Source organism: Talpa occidentalis, unplaced genomic scaffold, assembly GCF_014898055.3.
Source record: "Talpa occidentalis isolate TD23 unplaced genomic scaffold, MPIMG_talOcc4v2.1 talOcc4.3, whole genome shotgun sequence".
In the NCBI taxonomy this organism is placed as follows: Eukaryota; Metazoa; Chordata; class Mammalia; order Eulipotyphla; family Talpidae; genus Talpa; species Talpa occidentalis.
In genome coordinates, this window is record NW_023603184.1 from 140,467,014 (window position 1) to 140,487,417 (window position 20,404).

The 20,404-nt window shown below is 47.5% G+C and overlaps 2 protein-coding genes across 2 annotated transcripts in view; one reads left to right on the plus strand and one right to left on the minus strand.

Moving 5' to 3' along the window:
* SGPP2 (sphingosine-1-phosphate phosphatase 2) overlaps positions 1-7,160 on the plus strand; it is a 65,927-nt gene extending 58,767 nt beyond the window's left edge. The window contains exon 5 of the mRNA XM_037524132.2: positions 3,643-7,160. Coding sequence (XP_037380029.1) covers positions 3,643-4,194 — 552 coding nt within the window. The 3' untranslated portion in view covers positions 4,195-7,160. The remainder of the gene's footprint in view (positions 1-3,642) is intronic.
* An 8,083-nt stretch (positions 7,161-15,243) lies between these two features.
* FARSB (phenylalanyl-tRNA synthetase subunit beta) overlaps positions 15,244-20,404 on the minus strand; it is a 70,778-nt gene continuing 65,617 nt past the window's right edge. Inside the window, exon 17 of the mRNA XM_037524131.1 lies at positions 15,244-15,564. Within this exon, the coding sequence (XP_037380028.1) occupies positions 15,413-15,564 (152 nt within the window). The 3' untranslated portion in view covers positions 15,244-15,412. The remainder of the gene's footprint in view (positions 15,565-20,404) is intronic.

Below are 20,404 nucleotides of genomic sequence, written 5' to 3' on the forward strand. Positions count from 1 at the left end.
TTTTGAAACACTCTAATTTCTTGTCCTTGATTATAATTATAATAAAAATAATAGGCATTGGGCCTCCCCTGGTGGTACAGCGGTTGAGCGCTGGGCTGCGAGGCTGCCCGCAGCCTCTGCAGCGCTGGTTCATTCCCCGGCCACCAGTGAGGGTCCCACAAAAATAAATAAATAAATAAATAAATAAATAAATAAATAAATAAATAATAGGCATTGACTAGAAAAATCTAGAAAATATTGCAAAGCATGGGAAAGATAATCATCTGTAATATACAGATACTCATATTCATTTACTATTTAGTTTATTTCCTTCTGATATCTTATACTTGTAAGTATATATTTATATAAAATTAGAATCAGGGCCTCCCTGGTAGCGCAGGGGTAAGTGTCAGTGCTATCAAGCTATTGGCAGCCACTGTGACATGAGCTCGATCCCGGACCTGGGAGGTGACCCACATGGTGCAGCAGACCTCTCCTGGCTCACCCGCTGCTCCCCTCAGCAGTGTATTTTAGTCAGTCTGCCTGTTCTGTTCCCCGCTCTGTCTCTGGTGAATCTTCTCACCCCCTGCACATGTGGTCTGCTCTGTCCCCCAATTCTTATATAAATAAATAAATCTTTTAAAAAATTAAGTAAGAAGACAGGGCTGACATTAAGAGAGACGCCTGAAGACAGGTGGGTCACGTAGATCGAGAATGAAGAGCAGCGGCCGTGGACCCACACAAACTCTTCAGGGAGAAAACACCCAAGGCTCAAAAAAGGATGCCAGGAGACATCCCCATTTGGCATGTGGGAAGAGGAGGCAGATCTAAGGCAGAAAAAGAAAAGAAACTTCTTAAGGGTCAGAGAAGAGCCAGGATGGTGCGAGGTGACATGAGTACAAGGTGAGCATGGAAGGGCAGCTAAGCAAAGGGTTTAGTCCACAGGACCTGGTGCTCAAGGGGGCAGGACACACCCTGTCCGTGAAGACCAAGAAAAACTGGGCAGCTCCCCAGTTCATTCTGACTGGACTGGGCCAGGTCACGTGACCACCTGAGCATCAATCACAGTGGCCCGGGTCCAGTGCACTGATTGACCCCCTGGGTCAGCTGCTCCGACGCCGTCACTGAGCAGACTCCCCAGGGCTTCTGTGGGGAAACATGAGACTGTTGGGTCAAAGACATCGATGCTGAAGAAACAGATGAAGAATGTCCAGTCAGGGGTCTTGAGAACGGCTCTCGTGAAAGTCTAGGAGTTGGGAGCAGCTGAGTTTTGAGCTGACGAGGTGGAGGCAGTGAGTGGAGAGAATTCAAGGCGATCAAACTTTGGTCCGGTTCTGGTACCAGGGAAATAAATGAAGGATTTCCAACTCAGGACAAGGAATCACAGGGAGGGAGACTGTGGACGTGTTGAGGCCCGAGAGGCTGGCCAAGGGGAGTGAGGATGGTGGGAGAAAGAGCCAGGGACGCCCAGGGTGCCACACAGAGACACAGGGCTTCCGAGGGCACCGGGCTGGCCCCACCGTTCTCCTCACTCCGGTCAGAACAGTCCTGGAGAGTGAAAATCGAGTCAGGCTGTTACCCAGCGAGAGCGCCTGCGGGGCTCCACACAACAACACCCCGATGTCATCCTGAGGATGTGGACAGGGCTATTGCCCCCGCAGGAGAGGTGTTTGCTCATGGCACACACACTCACCTTTTTCACTCTCAAGTATCAGTCGTCTGTCCACCACACTCACACTCTGCTTAGACATGGCTTGTATTTGTGGGCTCCCTCGGGGTCCTGGGGTGCCCGTGTCTGGGGTACAGAGCAGGCTCTCACATGGGGGCATCCAGAGGATACCTGGATGCCACCTGGTTTGTGAAACTTGCTGTAGCCTCAGTGATTCTTCTTGCATGTTTTTTTTTTAATTTTTTTTTTTTAAGATTTGTCTATGCATACAAGAGCTGGGTACAGGTCAGAGATGTGGGGGCGCGAGAGGACTCAGCAGAAACAGCGGGGAGCAGAACAGGCGGACTGAGTGAAATACACTGCTGAGGGGAGCAGTGGGCGAGTCAGGAGAGGTCTGCTGCGCCATGTGGGTAGCTCCCTGGCTGGCCAGGGATAGAACTCATGCTGCAGAGGCTGTGGATTGCTTCATACTGCGGTGCTTAACCCCTTGTGCCACCAGGGAGGCCCTTCAAGATTTTCTATAATGCATAGAGTTATTACTTCTTGGTGTTTTCTTGGTTATTGTCCCTGTAAAATTCCCACCACCCTTGTTTTGATCCTACTCCCTTCTCCCCCCCTGTAGTGTGTCTCTGGTTCATAGTTGTTTGTTGATTTAGATTTTCACTTATAGTTATTCATTTTCCTGGTCCCTTATTTAAGTTTTCTAGATTCCTGCTATGAGTGAGACCATCCGGTATTTTTCTTTTTCTTTCTGGCTTATTTGGCTGAGCATGATCCCTTCCAGCGCCATCCATGTTGCTGCAAATGGCATGTGTTTATCTTTTTTGATTGCTGAGTAATATTCCATGGTGTATATGTACCACATCTTCTTGATCCGGTCAAGAAGATGGAGCACTATTAACAATAGGTAAGCTATGGATACTTCTTGGTGTTTTCTAATGCATGGAGGAAATATTTTAAGCGTTTACACTATGAACTTTCAGAAACAACCACATGAAACCACAGCAAATTCTCCATCCTCTGACTTAGGTTGATCACCGAATAATCGAATAAAGACTTTACCAGCTAATAAGTTTTGCAATGAGGACACTAAGATATTTTAAAAGGGCTTGGAAGGACAGAAGGAAAGGAGTGAGAGTAGGAGACGGGAGGGAAGGAGGAAGGAAATCGAAAACCACATCTAAAATGTTGTAAAGGGGCCTCCCTGGTGGTGCAAGGAGTTACGCCAGCACTGTGAAGCTATCAGCAGCCACTGCAATGTGAGTTAGATCCCTGGCCAGGGAGCTACCCACATGGCACAGCAGATCCCTCCTGCAGACTCCTAAGTAATGTATTTGAGTAGATCCACCTGTTCTGCTCCCCACTCTCTCTCTGATGAATCCTCTCACCCCCTCATACCTCTGACCTGCACCCCAGCTCCTGTATGCATAAATAAATACTAAAAACCTTAAATTTATTTTAAAAATTAAGTAACATGTGGTAAAGGAGGAGCCCCGAAGCCAAGCATTACACTGCCGCTCGATGCAATTGCTCATGCAGTTTCAGTGTTTCTGAAGAGCAAGGGGGGTGCCCAGGCTCAAGGCGAATCTCTGGTGCCGCCACCACCTCCAGGATGGTTTCCCCAACCAGTCAACATCCCTGTGAGCAACAGCGGTGTGTGGCCGGGCGAGTGCGGCTCCTGAAACTCATCCTCCTCCCGCAGGGACCTCTACTGCCTGCCAAGGACAGGCCGTGTCACCTCTGCGAAGACTGTCACAACACTTGGCATGTAACAGTCCTCCAGAATTAGCAGATCGGAGGAACAGTGTGATGGTAGCCTGTGTGAAGGAAGCCGATACAACCCAGAAACCTGGGAGCGATGGCATGTCTAGCCCAGTGTCACAAAGCCATGTAAACGTTGCGCTTTCGATGGCAGGTGACCCGTGCCTGAGCGGAAGCAGACTTGTCTCTCGGGAGGCACTCCCTGGCTCACGTGTTCTCTCCTCTCCTGGCAGGACGTGCTGGGCGGCATCCTCATCACCGTGGTCCTCATCGTCCTCACCTTCCCCGCCTGGACTCTCATCGACAGCCTGGACTCCGCCAGCCCGCTCTTCCCCGTGTGTGTCATAGTGGTCCCGTTCTTCCTGTGTTACAACTACCCCGTGTCTGATTACTACAGCCCCACCAGGGCGGACACCACCACCATCATGGCGGCCGGGGCGGGGGTCACCATCGGATTCTGGATCAACCATTTTTTCCAGCTCGTGTCTGAGCCCACCCAGGCCCTCCCCGTCTTGCAAAACATCCCCCCGCTCACCACCGACATGGTCGTTTTGGGCCTGACCAAATTTGCTGTGGGCATCGTGCTGATCCTCTTGGTCCGACAGCTCGTGCAGAATCTCTCCCTGCAAGTGTTGTATTCGTGGTTCAGGGTGGTCGCCAGGAACAAGGAGGCCCGGCGGAGGCTGGAGATCGAAGTGCCTTACAAGTTTGTCACCTACACGTCTGTTGGCATCTGTGCCACGACCTTCGTGCCAATGCTGCACAGGTTTTTGGGATTGCTCTGAGCCTCTGATGGTTGCAGATGAGGCCACTGGACATGAGACAGATACCGGGATGTTGGGTGGGTGGGCAATCCTTGCCAACTCTTTTTTTTTTTTTTAAGTCCTATGTCACACGTTCGTTTTGCTGACATCTGAGAAAAATCCTGCTGCTACACGGAATGAAAGTTGTCTCGCAGGGTGAGTGGTCAGTGAGGGCCGTGCTGCTCACTGAAGCCACAGTCAAGCTCTCTAAGCATCCCCCACCCTGTCTGTTACTCCGACTTTGGCCCCAGCCAGGGGCCGGCAGGAATGTGACTTGGCCTAGGAGCAGCCCCCCAGACCCACTGGGTTCTGGAGAGCCATGACGATGGGGGCCAGAGGCCAAGCCTTTCTGTTCAGCTATCACCTTGCCCAGTCCTGAGTCTCGTTTCCCAAATGGAGCTCTGGTGCGGGACACGGGACGCACCTGGAAACACATTCCTTGGACGGGATGTTTCTTTCACTATGGTCGAGTGAGACTGTGCTGCTGAGGGCCACAGCATGAGTCTGAGTCGGAGGAAGACGCCACTCCCTGTGAGCCTGTCCCTGCGGGCACCCTCGTGGGATCTGGGGTCTCCTCTTCCTTGTTTGTCTGTTTCACAGGATTCCAGGTACCACGTCTACACTCCTGAGCCGTGAGATCAAATGGCTGATCCCCCCCTCCCCAGTGCTGCAGGGGTCTCCCCTCCTCCACAGCAGGTACCTCTGGGCCTCGGTGTCTGATTCTCCTGTTCACTGTGACTCGGGACAAGCCCTCTGCCCATTTTCAGTGTCTCTTCCTCCCGTGCAAACTTGGAGGCGCGTTGCCCGCTCAGCGGATGGATCAGAGAGCAGGTGAAATTCATCCTCACTGAGGCTTGCCAAAGCGCCGGAATAAACCCCTCAGAAACAGTCCCAGGAATTTCCGTTGCTTTCTGTACATCAGTTTTCTCATCTACGGAATAGATATCTTTCCACATCTGATCCCTTAGCAATTTTAAGGGTAATTAACTCAAGACCAACTTCAGGTTCTCTTGGGAATACAAGCCAATCGCATGCAACACGCTCTACACCTTGTGTCCTCATTGGCCCTGGGAGGGCCATCAGCATCAAACAGGAGGCCTCCCTCCAAGGGCGGCTCTTCAGTTCTTAACAATAAGGAACAGGTATCATGATTTTCCTAAAAGTTAGTGTAAATACGTAGTTCAGGATGTATCTGTTGCATCCAGTGTCTGAGCCACGGAAACCAATGATTATAACCATAACACCCCATCTCCAAGCACACACTTGTGGGGAGAGTAGCCTGCCTTGAAAATTAGGGCTTTGCTTCTGCCTCCAGAGTGGTTTGTCCGGATCTTGAATATGCACCTGGCCTTTTGTTTGACTTAGTGCCCCAGTTTCTTGAGAAGAATGATTTTTAGTAAAACATCCTGTTTTTCCTTCAAGATTTCCTCATGCTTTTCATACCTAGAAGGCAGGAATTAAAGCAGCCTGCTCTTTGACTGTCTCCACATCAAATTCGGGGTGTGGGAGCAGCGAGGGGGCACAGGGTGCTAATGAGTAGCCCTACCTTAGGGCCCCACCAACCCCAGGCTGAGGCACTTCCCTGTAACTCCTCCCAGCACCCTGCTAAACCAGAGATCAGAGACAGGGTCACGTTGACCCAAAAGGATTTGATTTGATTTTTCTGAAACCAACCACCTGGAATATTTTGTTTGCTAGTTTTTTGAGCAAGGGGCTTAAATTATTGTCACAGCAATGGCTATTAGCAGTTCGTGTGTGTGTGTGTGTGTGTGTGTGTGTGTGTGAGAAATTTTTACTGCTGTCCCTTTTTTAAATGGCAAATATTGGAAGGTCAGTCAGCTGCACTGTTGTATTTAAAGCCGAATGTACACAGTATAGAGGATGAATATAGGAGCCAGGATACATTAAAGACTGGCCCAAGGATTTGCACGATCTGGTCACTTCTTAAAAGTATCTTATTCCAACCAGTGGAAGAATAAAAGTAAATATCAACAAAGCCAAACTCAGCTTTTGAGCCCTCCTGCTGTTTGGCCTGGAACCAGGTGGAATCTGACAGTAAAGTCATGATTCCCAACCAGATTCCAGCTTCTGTTCTGCCAGCTGCCAGCCTCTCTCCACAGCACTATGGGACTAAACTCAGGTCCTGCGCCACCCTCCCTCACGCCTCACACCCTTACTTCCAAGCTCACCCTTCCTGCACCTTGGAGAGCTGGATTTTCTCTCTGGGGAAAGACTGCCCCCTGCTGGTGGAGCCTCGGGCTTGGTCCTGGAGTGTGTGAGATACAGAAGAACCTGAAAGTCAAGCTCAGCAGCTGGATCTGGTATAAAAGCTCAGCACCTAAGGTCTAGCAAACCCGGCATTTGGGAACTAACAAGCTCTGAGGATTTTCGGGTCTCCAGGAACTGGGCAGGCAGACGTGCCCTCTTCCTAGCAGTGTTCATCCTGCCCCGACCCACCTGCCATCAAGGCCAGGTCGTCCATCCTACAGCCTTCATTTGAAACCGCTCTCACTGCGTGACAATTTTGCCCAAACCTGTATCGCATCGGAAAACGCTGACAAAGGGAACGCAGACGGGATCCCTGAACAAACGCCCCTAAAGGACAGTGGCTAAGCTGCCTGGTGGCCGCCCTGCCACTTCAGAGGGTCTCGGGGCAGCTTGTGCTTCCCAAGTGTAATCAAACCACGTGGTGGTTCGGGCCCTGTGCCCTGGGTTTCTCTTTTGGAAGCTTTCAGCTGTCTTATGTACCATATGTAAATGCATTCATTTTAAAATGAAACCACTTTTTTGTTTGATTAGGACATCTCATTAAGTGCTTGAAAAGCTAAAGTTCTGCTTCATTTGATTTTTTTTTCACCCTCGTCCTTTTTTGGGGATCCCCCTTGGACTTGAACTGAAGAGAAGGGACAAAAATAAACAGCTTATCTAACCCTGCCGTTGTCATCATTAAATCACAGGCAGGGGGTGGTGTCCCACTGGCCACAGATGCGATTAATAGGAGGTGGTACAGGCATGTGCTTGCTCCGAGGTGCTGAGAGCACCCTTTACCGTAATCTTTGGAGATGGAGATCACTGCGATGAACGCTGAATGGTGTAGACATCACTAGTTAAGGTAACAAAAATTGTCACAGATGTGTACACGCCGCTGAACCAAGTCAGCATGAGCCTATTCTACAGTCACATCCTCACACCATGTGCTCCGCCTTTAAGGGTCCTGAATTTGCTATTTGAAATGGTCCAGGCGGGCACCTACCACCACCCCACCTTGAATGTGCCCAGTCTCATCTCATCTTGGAAGCTAAGCAGGGTCAGGCCTGGTTAGTACTTGGGTGTGAAAAAACTTACCACAGGGCCAAGGCCAGGACCCTGCTTGGGCTAATACAGCCTAATGCTCCGGGCGCCGTGGCGTAAGGCCGCGTGCGAGCCCAGTGCTCCAGGAGGAGACAGGCGCAGGGAATCACAATTCCATGTGCAGTTTGTCGAGGCTGCAGGGGAAAGAGAACCCTGTCGTGGGAATTGGAGCAAGGGGTGATCGATTCCAGCTTGGGGGCTGCAGTAACTCAAGGAAGCCTCCTGGGAGCAGCAGCGCTGAGCCAGGCTTAGGGAGCAGATGGCTTTGTGCTGGGATGTTCCGGGAAGTGGTAGGAGGAGAACCGGCTGGGCAGGGCTCCGCTTCCCAGGGACTCTTCCCCAAACACCCCCAGCTCTGGCCAGGAAAATCCAAACCCGGTCTGTCTGGTTTAGGGATAACAGTGGCAGCTGTGGGGGAACAAGGGACGAGCCAGGCAGGGCTTTGATGTTGCAGAACCAAGTCGGGGTATGAGGGCCCGTGGTCTAGTTCCTCGCATCATGTGGGACTGCTGGGGGCAGGGGGCCTCCAGAGGTGACCTAGTCTCCCACACTGTTCTCATTCGAGTATTTAGCAGTCTCAGAGTCACCCCCTTGCCTCCCTGTAGAGCGGTGGCAGCTACTGGCTCCGTCTGTCCTTGGTGCCTGGCCTTCCTCCACCTCTTGCTGCTCAGCTGCCAGGATTTGCCCTGTGGAACTTCATTTAAAAAGTATTTTGCCCTGGGCCCCCCTGGTGGCCTAGGAATTACGTCTCAGCGCTATCTCCTCTGTGGCCTGAGTTCGCTCCCTGGCCAGGGAGCTACCCACATGGCGCAGCAGACCTCTCCTGTGTTGCCCACTGCTCCCCTCAGCAGTGTATTTCAGTCGATCCGCCAGTTCTGCTCCCCACTCTCATCCCTCCCTCCCCACACCTCTGGCCTGCACCCAGTCCTTTGAGGGACCTATAAAGTTCTATTTTGAAAGATGATGAATTAGACCTGGTTCTCTAGTAAGAGGCCAACTAGAGCCAAGTGGATTGGGGTATTGCAGAAGTATCTTATTTTGGGGATGACATGTTTTCCTGAAAGCTGCCTGTGCTTGTTTTAAAAAAAAAAATGAATTTTAAGAGCTCCACAAGGCTTTTTGTTGAAAAATCATATGGCAATCCTTCATTTCTGTAAACATCAGGCCCTTTCATGAATTATTTTGGACACACCATGCAACCATTGTTTTCTTAAAGTGGGGCACACCTGTAGTACAGACTTGGCTATTTACAGGATGCACATTAACTATGAGAGTTGACTGTGGACCATGAATAGAATGTTAAATTCTTGAAACTGTAGCCACATGAGACAAGGAGCTATACGAAGCCAAAAATCCTTTTCCCTTTTCCACGCCTGTCTATCTGGCATGCAAAAACAAACAAGAAAAGCAGGGACGCAGCTCGGAGTTCCGGCTTCTTTAAAGCACGTGCTCAGCCCATCTGCCGGCCTGGCTGTCTTGCCATGACATCGGTCCCCTGGCTTGGTCAGAGCACCCGCCAGATTCCTTCCTCACGGAAGTGTTCACACACCTGCCGAGGCCTTCTGAACGCAGACAGAGCTGCCTCTGATGGTTGGGGCCGTGGCAAAGCCACAGGGTACCTCCTTCGTGCCCTTGCCTGCTAGCCAGCCCCGGGAACCGCCTCTGGCCGCAGGAGGAGCGGCTCAGCCACAGGGAACCGCATGGGCCGAGCTGTGAGATGATGCACAGGGCATTCTGGACACTGGCCGTGTTCTTTCTGAGGTTCCGATAAAAATATTTGGCTAGAAAGCTATTTTTGCTGTGGAAGGAGAAGAAAAACAGGTTGATAGAAATTCTTCACCACGTCTGATGTTATTAGATAGATGTTCATAGTCCCCAAAATGTTTATTCTTTTCTATTTTATCCCAGTCGTTGGAGTTTTCATTTCTAGAAATCTTCTGTGTCTCTGCTTAACTAAGTTAGTCAGTCCCGCAGCCCCTTGAGCACATGGAATACAGGTGCAGTAATACCCCGCCCTCTGTTAGTGTTATCTATGCCATTAGAGTCGGCTTTTCATTCCTTTTTCTCTTCATTACAGGTTGTATTTTCCAACTAGTTTACTTGTGTGGTAACTTTTTTAAAGATTTTTATTTGTTTTTTTTAAAGATTTATTTTTATACAAGAGCTGTGGTACAGACCAGAGGCACGGGCGGGTGAGAGGATTCACCAGAGAGAGAGTGGGGGTCGAACAGGCAGACAAGCAGTGGGTGCGACAGGAGAGGTCTGCTGCACCATGTGGGTTTCTCCCTGGCCAGCCGGGAATTGAACCGGCGCTGCAGAGGCTGCGGACAGCTTCACAGCGCAGCTCTCAACTCACTGTGCCACCGGGGAGGCCCTAGTGTGGTAACTTTTTATTGGATGCCGGATACTGTGAACTTTACAATCTTGGATGCCTGGTGTCCTTGGATAACTGTTTTCTTGAGCTTTGTTGTGGTTCATTCCTGGGAAATAGTCCAGTTCTTCCAGGTCTTGTGTTTAGGCTTTACTGTGAAGAACCAGAACCAGTTCGTTTCCCTCTGTGAGTCCAGGTACTGCTCCCTCGGGGCTCCCTGGAGGCCTCCGGGTGGTTTCCTCTTTGCTGGTCGTTGTCTCCTAGGCAAGTGCTGATCAGGACTCTACTGAAGACTGGGGGAGGGGAAGGGAGCTCCACAAATCTCCCCGGGCAGCTTTCATCTCCCTGCCACCTTGAGCCGCTGGGCCTCTGAGGACCCCGGCTCCATCTGTCAGCTCCTGGCCACCAGCACCCTGCGTGGGGCCCTCCCGGCACGGCTGCCTGCTTCTCTGGCAGAAAGCTGGGCCACCCTGGGGCTCACCTTGCTTTCTGTTCAGGAATCACAGGCCTTTGCTGTGCGATGTCTAGAAAACTGCTGTTTTATTTCCTTGGGATTTGCGAGTGGGGAAGACAAAGTAGGGAAATATTCCTTCAGCAGGAAAAAGAAAGCATGTGCGGCTCAGTCTTAGGAAGCAAGACGCTGAGGTTCTTTGAAGATCGAAGCTGGGTCTGGCTGACCGTGATTGTTTTCCTTAGGCCCCAAAAGCCCCTGGTTTAAATGTCGGGCCCAGCACTCAACTAAGAACTCTACCCCGACCTCTAAGTGACCTTTATGCAGGTTTGCATCCCTTAACACTGGTTTCTTGCTGCCCTAAGCAGGTACTGTTAGGGGCAGAAATATTTTCATTCCTCGTGACAATGTTGTGACTTGGGGGATGTAGGACATTTTCTTGTGCTACCAGGTTTGGTATCAAGTGGGGACACTTCCGTACCCCCTTCCTTTTCATGCCTTAAAGGGCAGGTTGGCTGTGTCTGGCTGACAGGTGCCACACCACAGCTGCTGTAGCAGCTGTCCTCACAAGTACCTCCTAACGGGGGCTTTTCCAAAATGTTCTCTACTGCAGAATCATGTCATGTCCCTGATTTCTTTAAATACCATCAAAGCCAAACCTTATGGGTGGGGAATGAAAAACTTGAGTGTGGCCTTGAGCATATTCTTACCACACAGGGGGTCACAAACAGAATTCATTAAATCCTCTGCTGGAGATATTTGTTCAACCCAACGTCTTGTTACAAAGTCAGCTGGCCTTTCTGTTTACTAGGAAGTCAAGGGAGAGTTGAATACCTGAAAACAAAGCAGGCAGCAGCAGAAACTAAAACCGCCTTGGGTCTGCTTTGTCCTGCTTGTGGTCAGACTTGTTCGCAGATGCTGGCATCTCCCTGCTTGTCCAGTGAGGTCGATGTCCCTAAGCCAACTTTGGTCAAGGCCTTAGGGAGCAGCTAGCAGACTGTCCAGATGTACTGGTACCTTGAATTTCATTACATATGTTGGCCTCGCTCTGATTATTTTTCAGTAACAATAAAGTTATTCAAGCTCTTTAAACATAAACAAGTTGGCAGAGGTCAGATTCTTTCGTCACTCAGAGGACATGTTTTGCTTAAGGCAGTTGTGTCCCTTTAAGGCCACCTGTTTACTCTTGGGGTAATGTGGACAAAAGAGCCACATTGCTATCCAAGCAGTAGGATTAGTGATGTTTACACGAAACAGTACAAAGAGGCTAAGATGAGAAGTAAGATTTCGAGCCATACTCTGCCAACCGAATGGGCCTGGCATGCTGAGCAGGAGTTTGGCTAGCTGGTTCCCAATTAGACGACTTAAAAAGGTAAGAATATTTAACATTTGCAATTCAAAACAGTCTTTGATCTGGCAACCACCGTATTTAGGGATGTAGCTTAGTCGTACCTAAGCAGTATCTACATAGATACCTAGGTAACACCATCTCTGTGTCTGTCAACACCAGACAAGGACACTTAGATCGTCTTGCATCCTCATGGACTGGCTTCTCACGGTCCCTCGGCCAGTGCTCTTTTAGAGGCAGGCGTATCAAAGTCCACTGGAGCCCTGTTTGTAATTGCAGGCAGTAGGGAATACTGTCCATCCCCAGAGAAACAGTCACATCAACAAAGTGACATCTGTTACATCAGCACAGTAATAGATGAACAAATTAGGGACATCCGTACGGCAGAACAGTGCATCATTTAGAACAAAAATGGTAGGTTTATAGGTACTGCCCTGGAAAAAGGGACACATTAGGTGAAATGTCTTGATATATCGTGCTATGTAAAATAAAACCCAAAACTTGTTGCAAACCAGTAAGAGCATTACCCCAAGATTAGGAACATGTGTGTGCAGTGACTGTCCAAACTTCAGAGCACGGGCAGAAGCAGCATGAGCGGAGTTACCGAGTGGTCCGCTGCTTCAGAAGAAGGGGGAGAGATGGACAACTGGGCAAGGCCTTGCTTAGTGATTTTTTAAAAGCAGTGGAGTTAAGATTTTTCTTTTTTTTTTTTTCAGTATTTTTTTATGTTAAAAAATACCTGAATGTTTTGGTTAAGTAGGTAAATTACACAAAACAGTGAATAACCTGTAGATTCTTACGACCTCGTCACTCATGTTAGAGGGTCTCAAGCCCATTCAAGCCATCGGCTTTCAGGCAAATCATTTCTCAGGTCAACTGTCGTCATAAATCTGAGAGGACTCCTATTTTAACTAAAAAACAAAAGTCGAGATAAGACTGTATGTGAAGATACTTTCTATACTGAGGAGAAACGCAGGGATGTCGGGCTGTTGCGGTTGTGAGCATTGTATATATAGGGTTGCCAGAGAAGTCATGATACATTTTTCTTGAAAAACACAAAAACCCACATCATGACTTTTCCGAAAACCCGCTAATTTCCCTTTTAATTCTAGAACTCCCCCTTTGTACTAAGTTGTGTGTCTTCTCTAGTAAAAGCTTTGCCGGTGCCCACAGACAGTCCTGGCTCCACTTCAGTGCCTCACCCGGGATGAGCGTAAGGTGATCCGGCTGAGGAGCTTCCGATTCGGAAGCTCAAGGTTCATGTCTTCTAGGGCCCCTGATATTGTTTTTCTTCTGCCCTCCTGCTTCAGAGGGCAGAGCCATCTGCATGATGGATGGAGTTGGTCTTTCCCCTTTCGTGCTGGGATATACAATTAGGTATCAGTGGGTTTTTCATTACAAGTAGTTTCTGACCAGCAAAAAAATACCCAGGTGGGCCTCCCCTGGTGGCGCAGCGGTTGATCGCTGGGCTGTGAAGCTGCAGCGCCAGCCGATGGCGAGGGACAGGGAGACACACACACACAGACACAAACACACCCTACCCCCCCACGCCCCCCTAGGTGGCTGGCTGCTAATAGAGCTCAGGGCTCCACCCACGTCCACAGATGGCAACTGGGTGATCCCCAAGCTGCGATTTTAACCATAGTGAACCTAAACTTTGGGAGGCAAGCTCAGCAGCAGTGGACCAGCAAGCCACTTTGAATGGAAGGGCTAATCGTAAAATTTATTTTCTGTGTTGCATAACATTAACATACCACAGGTTGTTTTAACTTTTTTCTCCCAGCTTTGGTGAGGTATAACTTACCTCTTAACTACCACCTTCACCGTGGTACAGAGTATTTCCTTCACCCCAGAGTTTCTTTTAACCCTTTGCAATCAATTCCCTTGCATCATGATCTCCAGCAACCAACCTGCCTTTGACTTTTCTACAATTTCATATAAATGGAAACGTGCAGTCTTTTGTATCTGGTGTCTTTCACTTGGCATAATGTTTTGAGGCTCATCCATGTTGTTTTAAGTATCAGAATAGTTCATTCCTCTTTGTTGCTGAGTATTTATAGATATGCTGTTGTGGATAAACTAGAATTTGGATAAACTAGAATTTGTTTATACATTCATGTGTTGGAAGCTATCTGGGTGTGGCTGCTGTGCATAACAATGCTGTGAATTTTTGCACTGAAGTTTTATGTGACCACATGGGTGAATTTAGGAGTAGGCTGGCTAGAGTGCAGGTATGTGTTTTCTATTGTAAGAATCCGTCAGACTGTGTCCAGAGAGGTTGTATCATTTTCCATTCCCACCAGCAGAGCCCCAAAGTGTCCCTGTTACTCGTTTCAAAAAACACTTGGTACATCAGTCTTTTTACTTTTAGTTCTTTGATTTCATATTGCAGTTTTTATTCTCATTTCCCTGATAACGAATGATGTTCAGCATTTTTTCATGTATTCGTTAGTCACTTACCTCTCCTTTCAGGAAATGTCTGTTCAACTCTTTTGTCCCTTTTTTTTAAACTGGGTTGTGTTACTATTCAGCTGTGAGACATCTTTATGAATGCTAGATGCTGTCCTATTTATTGACAAGCATTTTTTAAGAACAATCTCACTTCACTTGTTAACTGCCGTAAGGATCTGCTTACAAAGGAACTGAGGACTGGATGAAAGTCTGTTTGTTCACAAATCTTGCTAAGTTGGACTTCGGTGCCCTGATTCAAGGTTGTAATAGGGCTGGGTTTTTTCTTAGTAGGTTTGCCAAAACTCTATAAACTCTTATCTTTGTTAGCTGTTTCCACCAGGATGTACGTTCCAATTTTACATTTTATTGTTTCAGATCAAATCAACATAACTGAGAATTGTTCTCAAACAGTACAGTTCAGTAGATGGTGCACCTCTAGAGAGTCTGTAACAAGTAAGGAAGTAAATCAGAAGGTAAACAGGGATGACTGGCAAAGCTGGTGTCAGAGGAGAGTTTCTAATACCTCCCTGCAATAGAAGATAAACGAGTAGCTCGATTAAGTATCTTACACACTATGATTTTATCACAGTAAAGTAAAAAATGAATGACCTAGGGCAAAATTACGCTTTTCATTGTTTTGTATTTTCATATTTCACGGACATCAGCATGTCCGTTTGAACTCTTCATGCAGACCTATCTACATTCCATGTACAAGCTCAGAGTATCAGAGAGTGTAAAAATACCTACGTACCCCACAATATTTTGAACACTTGGGAGAATAACCTCAAAGGATAGCTACGAGACCAGCACTGATTCTTAAGGGTGTTTATTATTTCCCAATGATGACTACATGTCAAATGCAGGACACAAAAACTAAAAGTCCCAGTGCTCGCTCTCTCTCTCCTGTGAATATGTGCTTTAACCAACTGTCTTGTTTGATCAATGAGGAAAAGAATGGGGTCCTGCTATGCGGAATAACAGTGGCAGGAAGGCTGTCGCCTGAGGAGCAGCCTGGTTGCAGAATCTTCTGGCTGGCACGCTGCTCAGGCGCCCTCACACCACACCGGCCTTACGCCGGGAGAGGGGTGGCTCTGCCCGCAGACCCAGACAGCGCTTTCTACTTTATCAAACATTAAAGCACAAATAGATGTTCCCTGTGGGGGACGACTAGAGGACAGCGGCAGAGGAGAAAGAGACACTCAGGGAGTCACACAACAGAGATCCATCTTCACAAAAAGGGCTCGATATTGATTTCCAGGGAGGAGCAGGGCATGGTCAGCTCAAACTTGGTGATAACATCAGGGTGCAGGACCCCGAGCTTCCCGATGCTTTGACCCCTGGCAAAGATCTCAGCACATCGCCCGGGGAAGAAAGCAGAACCTGAAAAACAAGAGTGAGGGAAAAATCAATACTTCTGGCAAAAATGTCAATAGACATTTAACACTAAAAGCTCGCCGGTCTTCTTTAAAAATAACTGTTCGCCTCTAAACCACTGGGTAGAAGTGAGAGTACTTCCTCACACTTTCTAGCCTTATGAAGTATTTGGTATTACACCCAGAAACTCTCAGAGGGCAAAGGTTAGGGGCCAATCCGAAAATCAGGGCTGAGTGGTTTCTATCACAGGTGCCCAGGCAGGAGGGAGGAAGCAGTACTGTCAAGAGAAGTCTTGGTGGAGCTCTGCCTGCACAGACCTAAGGCTGGTCCTAAGAAAGGACAAAGGGAAAAAATGAAATGTAAAACTGATGACTTGCATGCGAAGAACCGGTTGTAAAACAGGTTTTTCCGAAGTAACTCTTGCTGGATAAAAAGTCTACACTAAATTAATTTACTCTTCGAAACACCACTCTTTTCTACCTTGTAACACAGAAACCTCGCTGCCCTGTCATAAGCAGGCTTAGGCCTTGTTACTTGAACTCCACCCACGTTCCTGTTGGAAAAAAAAACTTTCTGAGCATTTGTGGATCATCCCCTGGAAAGCCGTGGTGAAGGCCAGCCTCCAGCAAACCTGGGGTGACCCCGACGTGCTTCAAGACAGGCAGAAAGTGGTTTCTCTCTGTGTGCCCAGTAAGGGGGTGGCTTACCAAGCCAGGAACACTTCTGAGGTTTAAACAGCTAAGAACAACAAGCAAACATATAGGCTCACCCCACAGTTAGGGAATCGCAATGCCATACAGCAGCGCCGCTCTGTACTCTAAGAAGTTAAAGAAATGCTGACTCACTTCTCTCACCACCAACTTGAAAAGCGATCAGGCCCTCAGCTCCTGACTGATTCAACTGAGACGTTTACTGGCATGAACTATAAATACCCAGCACAGCTGGGCCACCAGCCTCCAGCCTGCCATTTCAGAGTACATTATTCATGAAAGAGTAAATTGCTGAGGTTCTGCTAATGGCTCCAAGGTCAGCATAATAAGGAATGGCGGGGGTGGGGTGGGGGCCAGGGCTGGCACAAACTGACAAGTTCGTACCAGCTATACCATAGAGACGGAAGAGGACTACACACAGTTCCCAGTCAGCACCAGGAGTGTTTGCTTTGATTCCTAAAACATTTTTCATTGCTATTCTTAAATATTCCCTAAGCAACTGGTTGAAATATAAGGTGGTCTGTTGTGCTTCACTGTCTATTAAAACAAGAATTTGAATGAACTGCATTTGGAGTTGCCAAGTATCTGACTATATGCACAAATCCACTCTTAGGGAGGGGGAGCAAATAATTCAGAAATCACATTGGACTGATTGGGTAGGGCCTCAGCGAGAGATGGATATTGCGAAGTCTGGTAAAGATGACATACTTAATTTTATCAAAATGAAAACCTAACTTAGAAGATGAAACTCGGCCCCTGTCCCCATCAAATAAATAAATCTTCGCATGGAAAGTGACGGGAGAGAGTAGAACCAAGACTCATACAGCTGGGAAAACGGCTGAGATTCCTCACCTGGGCACCCTTCAAGGAGAACTTGCTCTCAACAACCTGCATACACTGAAAAAAAAAAAAAGGCACCGTCCTATTTCTAAAGGCTATTTAGAAAGGAAGTTTTTAGGACCTTCCCCGATAACCTTGCTATGTTTAAGAATTCTCACTGTACCAAAATCCTTCCTTTTATCTATCTTCAAATTCCAATTTGATTGGATTCATTTTTACTGAAGCATAAAACCAGACTATTTTAGAATCTAAGCCAGATGTGCTAGCTCTGACAATGTTGGCAAAAATAAAGCCTAAGAGATAAGAACTTAGAATTTTTACTTCATAAAACCACCTCTGAATCAGCGCTTGTAAGCAAAACCCGGCTACATTCTTCTTCAGCGAGCAAGCGTGACAATGCCAGCTGCACCTCTCCAGAAGTTGGACCAAACCTTGCTCATTAACCAGTTAAGTACCTTAGTCAGACAAAAATATATCACTAAGTATAACTTTCCCCTTCCTAAAAAAGCAACGAAACCTGAAATTCACATTACACTGCATTTAAAACTGCACTTAAAGAGTATTCTAGACGGGGCCTCCCCTGGTGGCGCAGCGGTTGAGCGCTGGATTGTGAAGCTGCCTGCAGCCTCTGCAGCGCCGGTTTGATCCCCGGCCACCAGCGAGGGTCCCACATGGTGCGCAGACCTCTCCTGCCGCCCGCTGCTCCCCTCAGCAGTGTACTTCCGTCCTTCTGCCTGCTCTGCTCCCCGCTCTGGCTCTGGTGAATTCTCTCACCCTCCCGCGCTTCTGACTGTACCCAGTGCTTGTATAAATAAATAAATCTTTAAAAAAAAAGTATTCTAGATGATAAACATAGCTAACGCTCTGGTCAGGGCATGGGCCTGATGGAGCCACTGGCTTCCCACACTGCTGCTGAGCCGGAAGACCTTCCCTGCAGGGAGTCTGCTTCCAAAGGGGGTGGGTACCCAGAAAGCCCTGAGATTCAATGCTAATCCTTCCTACCCATCCACGGGGGAAATTCAACCTAATAACAGGATTTTTATATAAACCCGAGTTGTTGAAAACTGCATACGTTGACCTATGATGACAATTTTTAACTTTTCTGGCTTTTTTTCATTTCTAACAAGGTCAGATTGATATAAACACTTCCTGCGGTCTTCTTACTGGTTCCTGTTCAGTCAGAGCAAGTTCTATTCTTTGCACGCACAAATTGAGGGACACACAAAAGGGTCTTCAAGTTTGCAAGGGAACCTAAAGTAAGCCACTCCTTGTGCCCATCACTGAGGTGAGAAACTGCACCTGGGACCTATACAGTGTTGTAGACTGTTAACCCAAGGAGGAAAAGAAAAACTAGAAGGAAAAAAGCGGCACTTGACTGATAATGCATATAAACTGTAAACACCGAAAGAAAATTTAAAATTACAAAAACACAAGTGTTTCACTCAGTGCTTTTTAAAACCCTCTTTGGTTCAAACCAGACTTTGCAGGCAAAAGTGAATTGCTTCAAAGAAAGGGCAGGGGACAGAGAATAATCTCTTCACTAACAAAGAGAACGCACCCAGAAGGCAGCAATTAGGTGGGGTTCAAAGAGGAGGGCAGCTCTACCATCAGCAGGAGGGGAGTTCACTCCTAGACCTGAGCCTGCTGCCTGAGCTAGGACCAAAGCCTCTGAAACCAGTCTTTCCAGAAGTGACAGAAGTCCTGTCTGAATGGAACCTAATTACAAGCCTGGCCTGATGGTCACCAAGCCTACTCTCATCAACAAGCAAAAACATTTCTGGAGAAAAAGCACCCTGCTAGGTCTAGAAACCTGAAATTGCCAACTCAGGGAAAACCATACTGCCTTGTGATAGATACCCAAAAATCCACATTCTCTAAAAAACACTTTCATTCATGTATTTCAGCTAAACAGATCCTGGTTTACAAGGTGCATAAATACTAATTTTCAAGCTGTGCCCCCTCAAACTCTCCCAGCAGAAAGCTGCTCAGCCCACTCTTCCACCTTGCTCCTTCTGCGAGGCTGGTGTCCGCCACAGTAAAACAGCTCCCAACATAAAGATTTTGGGAAAAGTGTTCTCCGCTGAAATACACGTGGAAACCCAGATAAAAGAAACACCAGTTAAGCACAAATAAGAATTTAATTTCCAAGACTTAGTGGGGTGTAAGTAAGTCCCTTAATTAAAGCTTTTGTAGCATCTCCTCCAGGTCTATAATTGTCTCTCTCTGCTCCAAAGGCAGAACCACTTTGAGGCCCTTGGGGGTAATTCTTGGGCCAGTAATCCAGCCCAGCGCCCCCGTCTTTAGCACATTTTCTGGCTAATTGACCTTCAAAGGGTTTGTGAGCTCCCTCTGTCGCTCGTTGCCAAACACCTTTCACAGTTTCTTTTTGCCCGTCTTTCTTTTCGAGTAATATTATAGGCCCCAAGTTTAGTTAAGCTTTACACATAGAGTCATTCCCATAATTTCATGAAGCATCGGAAGTAGACGCTTAAGGCGGTAACTGATCAGACCCCTAATCTGAAGGCTTGATGTTGTTATCAAGCATAAGGCTATTAATTCCTTAATCTTAAACACCCTGCCATTGGCCATATTCAACTAAATCATACAGCACTTAAACCTATCTCTTAAAAACCATTTACTTATACCATTTTACTTTTTCCTTTCTTTCAGCGCTACTACATGCTTTGAGGGTTCAAACCAATGTACTATAACTGCCTGAAATCTGGTACTTTGCCACTCAAATTTTCTATAACAAAAAGACAAAAACAAAATTGAGGAGCAGGGGAACACCAGAATAGAATGTTCATACAACACATCACAGCAAATAAAACTGTCACTGTGAGCTCAAATACAAATAACCACGTCTTAAGTCTCCAAATTCAGGGACAAATACAGAAAGACCCTGGGCCAACCCAGTGTATTTTGAATCTATGTACTATGACTATGGGGTGGGGAGGAAGAATCATGTAATAGGCCGACTCTGGTACCTACCCAAATCCTACCCTTTCCGCCCACTAAATAAAATAATCCAGTTCATCAACCCATTCTAGGAAATAAAAAAAAAAATATTCCAAGTTCTATTCTGGAATGAAGCCAACTGAGGGATGCCAGGCCTTACAACCTGACTGCTTGCTGACATTCTGAGAATGCAGTAGCCATAACTAACTCTGCTACCAGCTCATCAACCTCATTTTCCTTCTTTAAATAATATTCATCTAAGAGGAGAAGAAATATGGAACACACTTCCATGGTGAGGGGGTGTCATTACTGAGGATGGTGGTTCTCCAAGCTGCAGA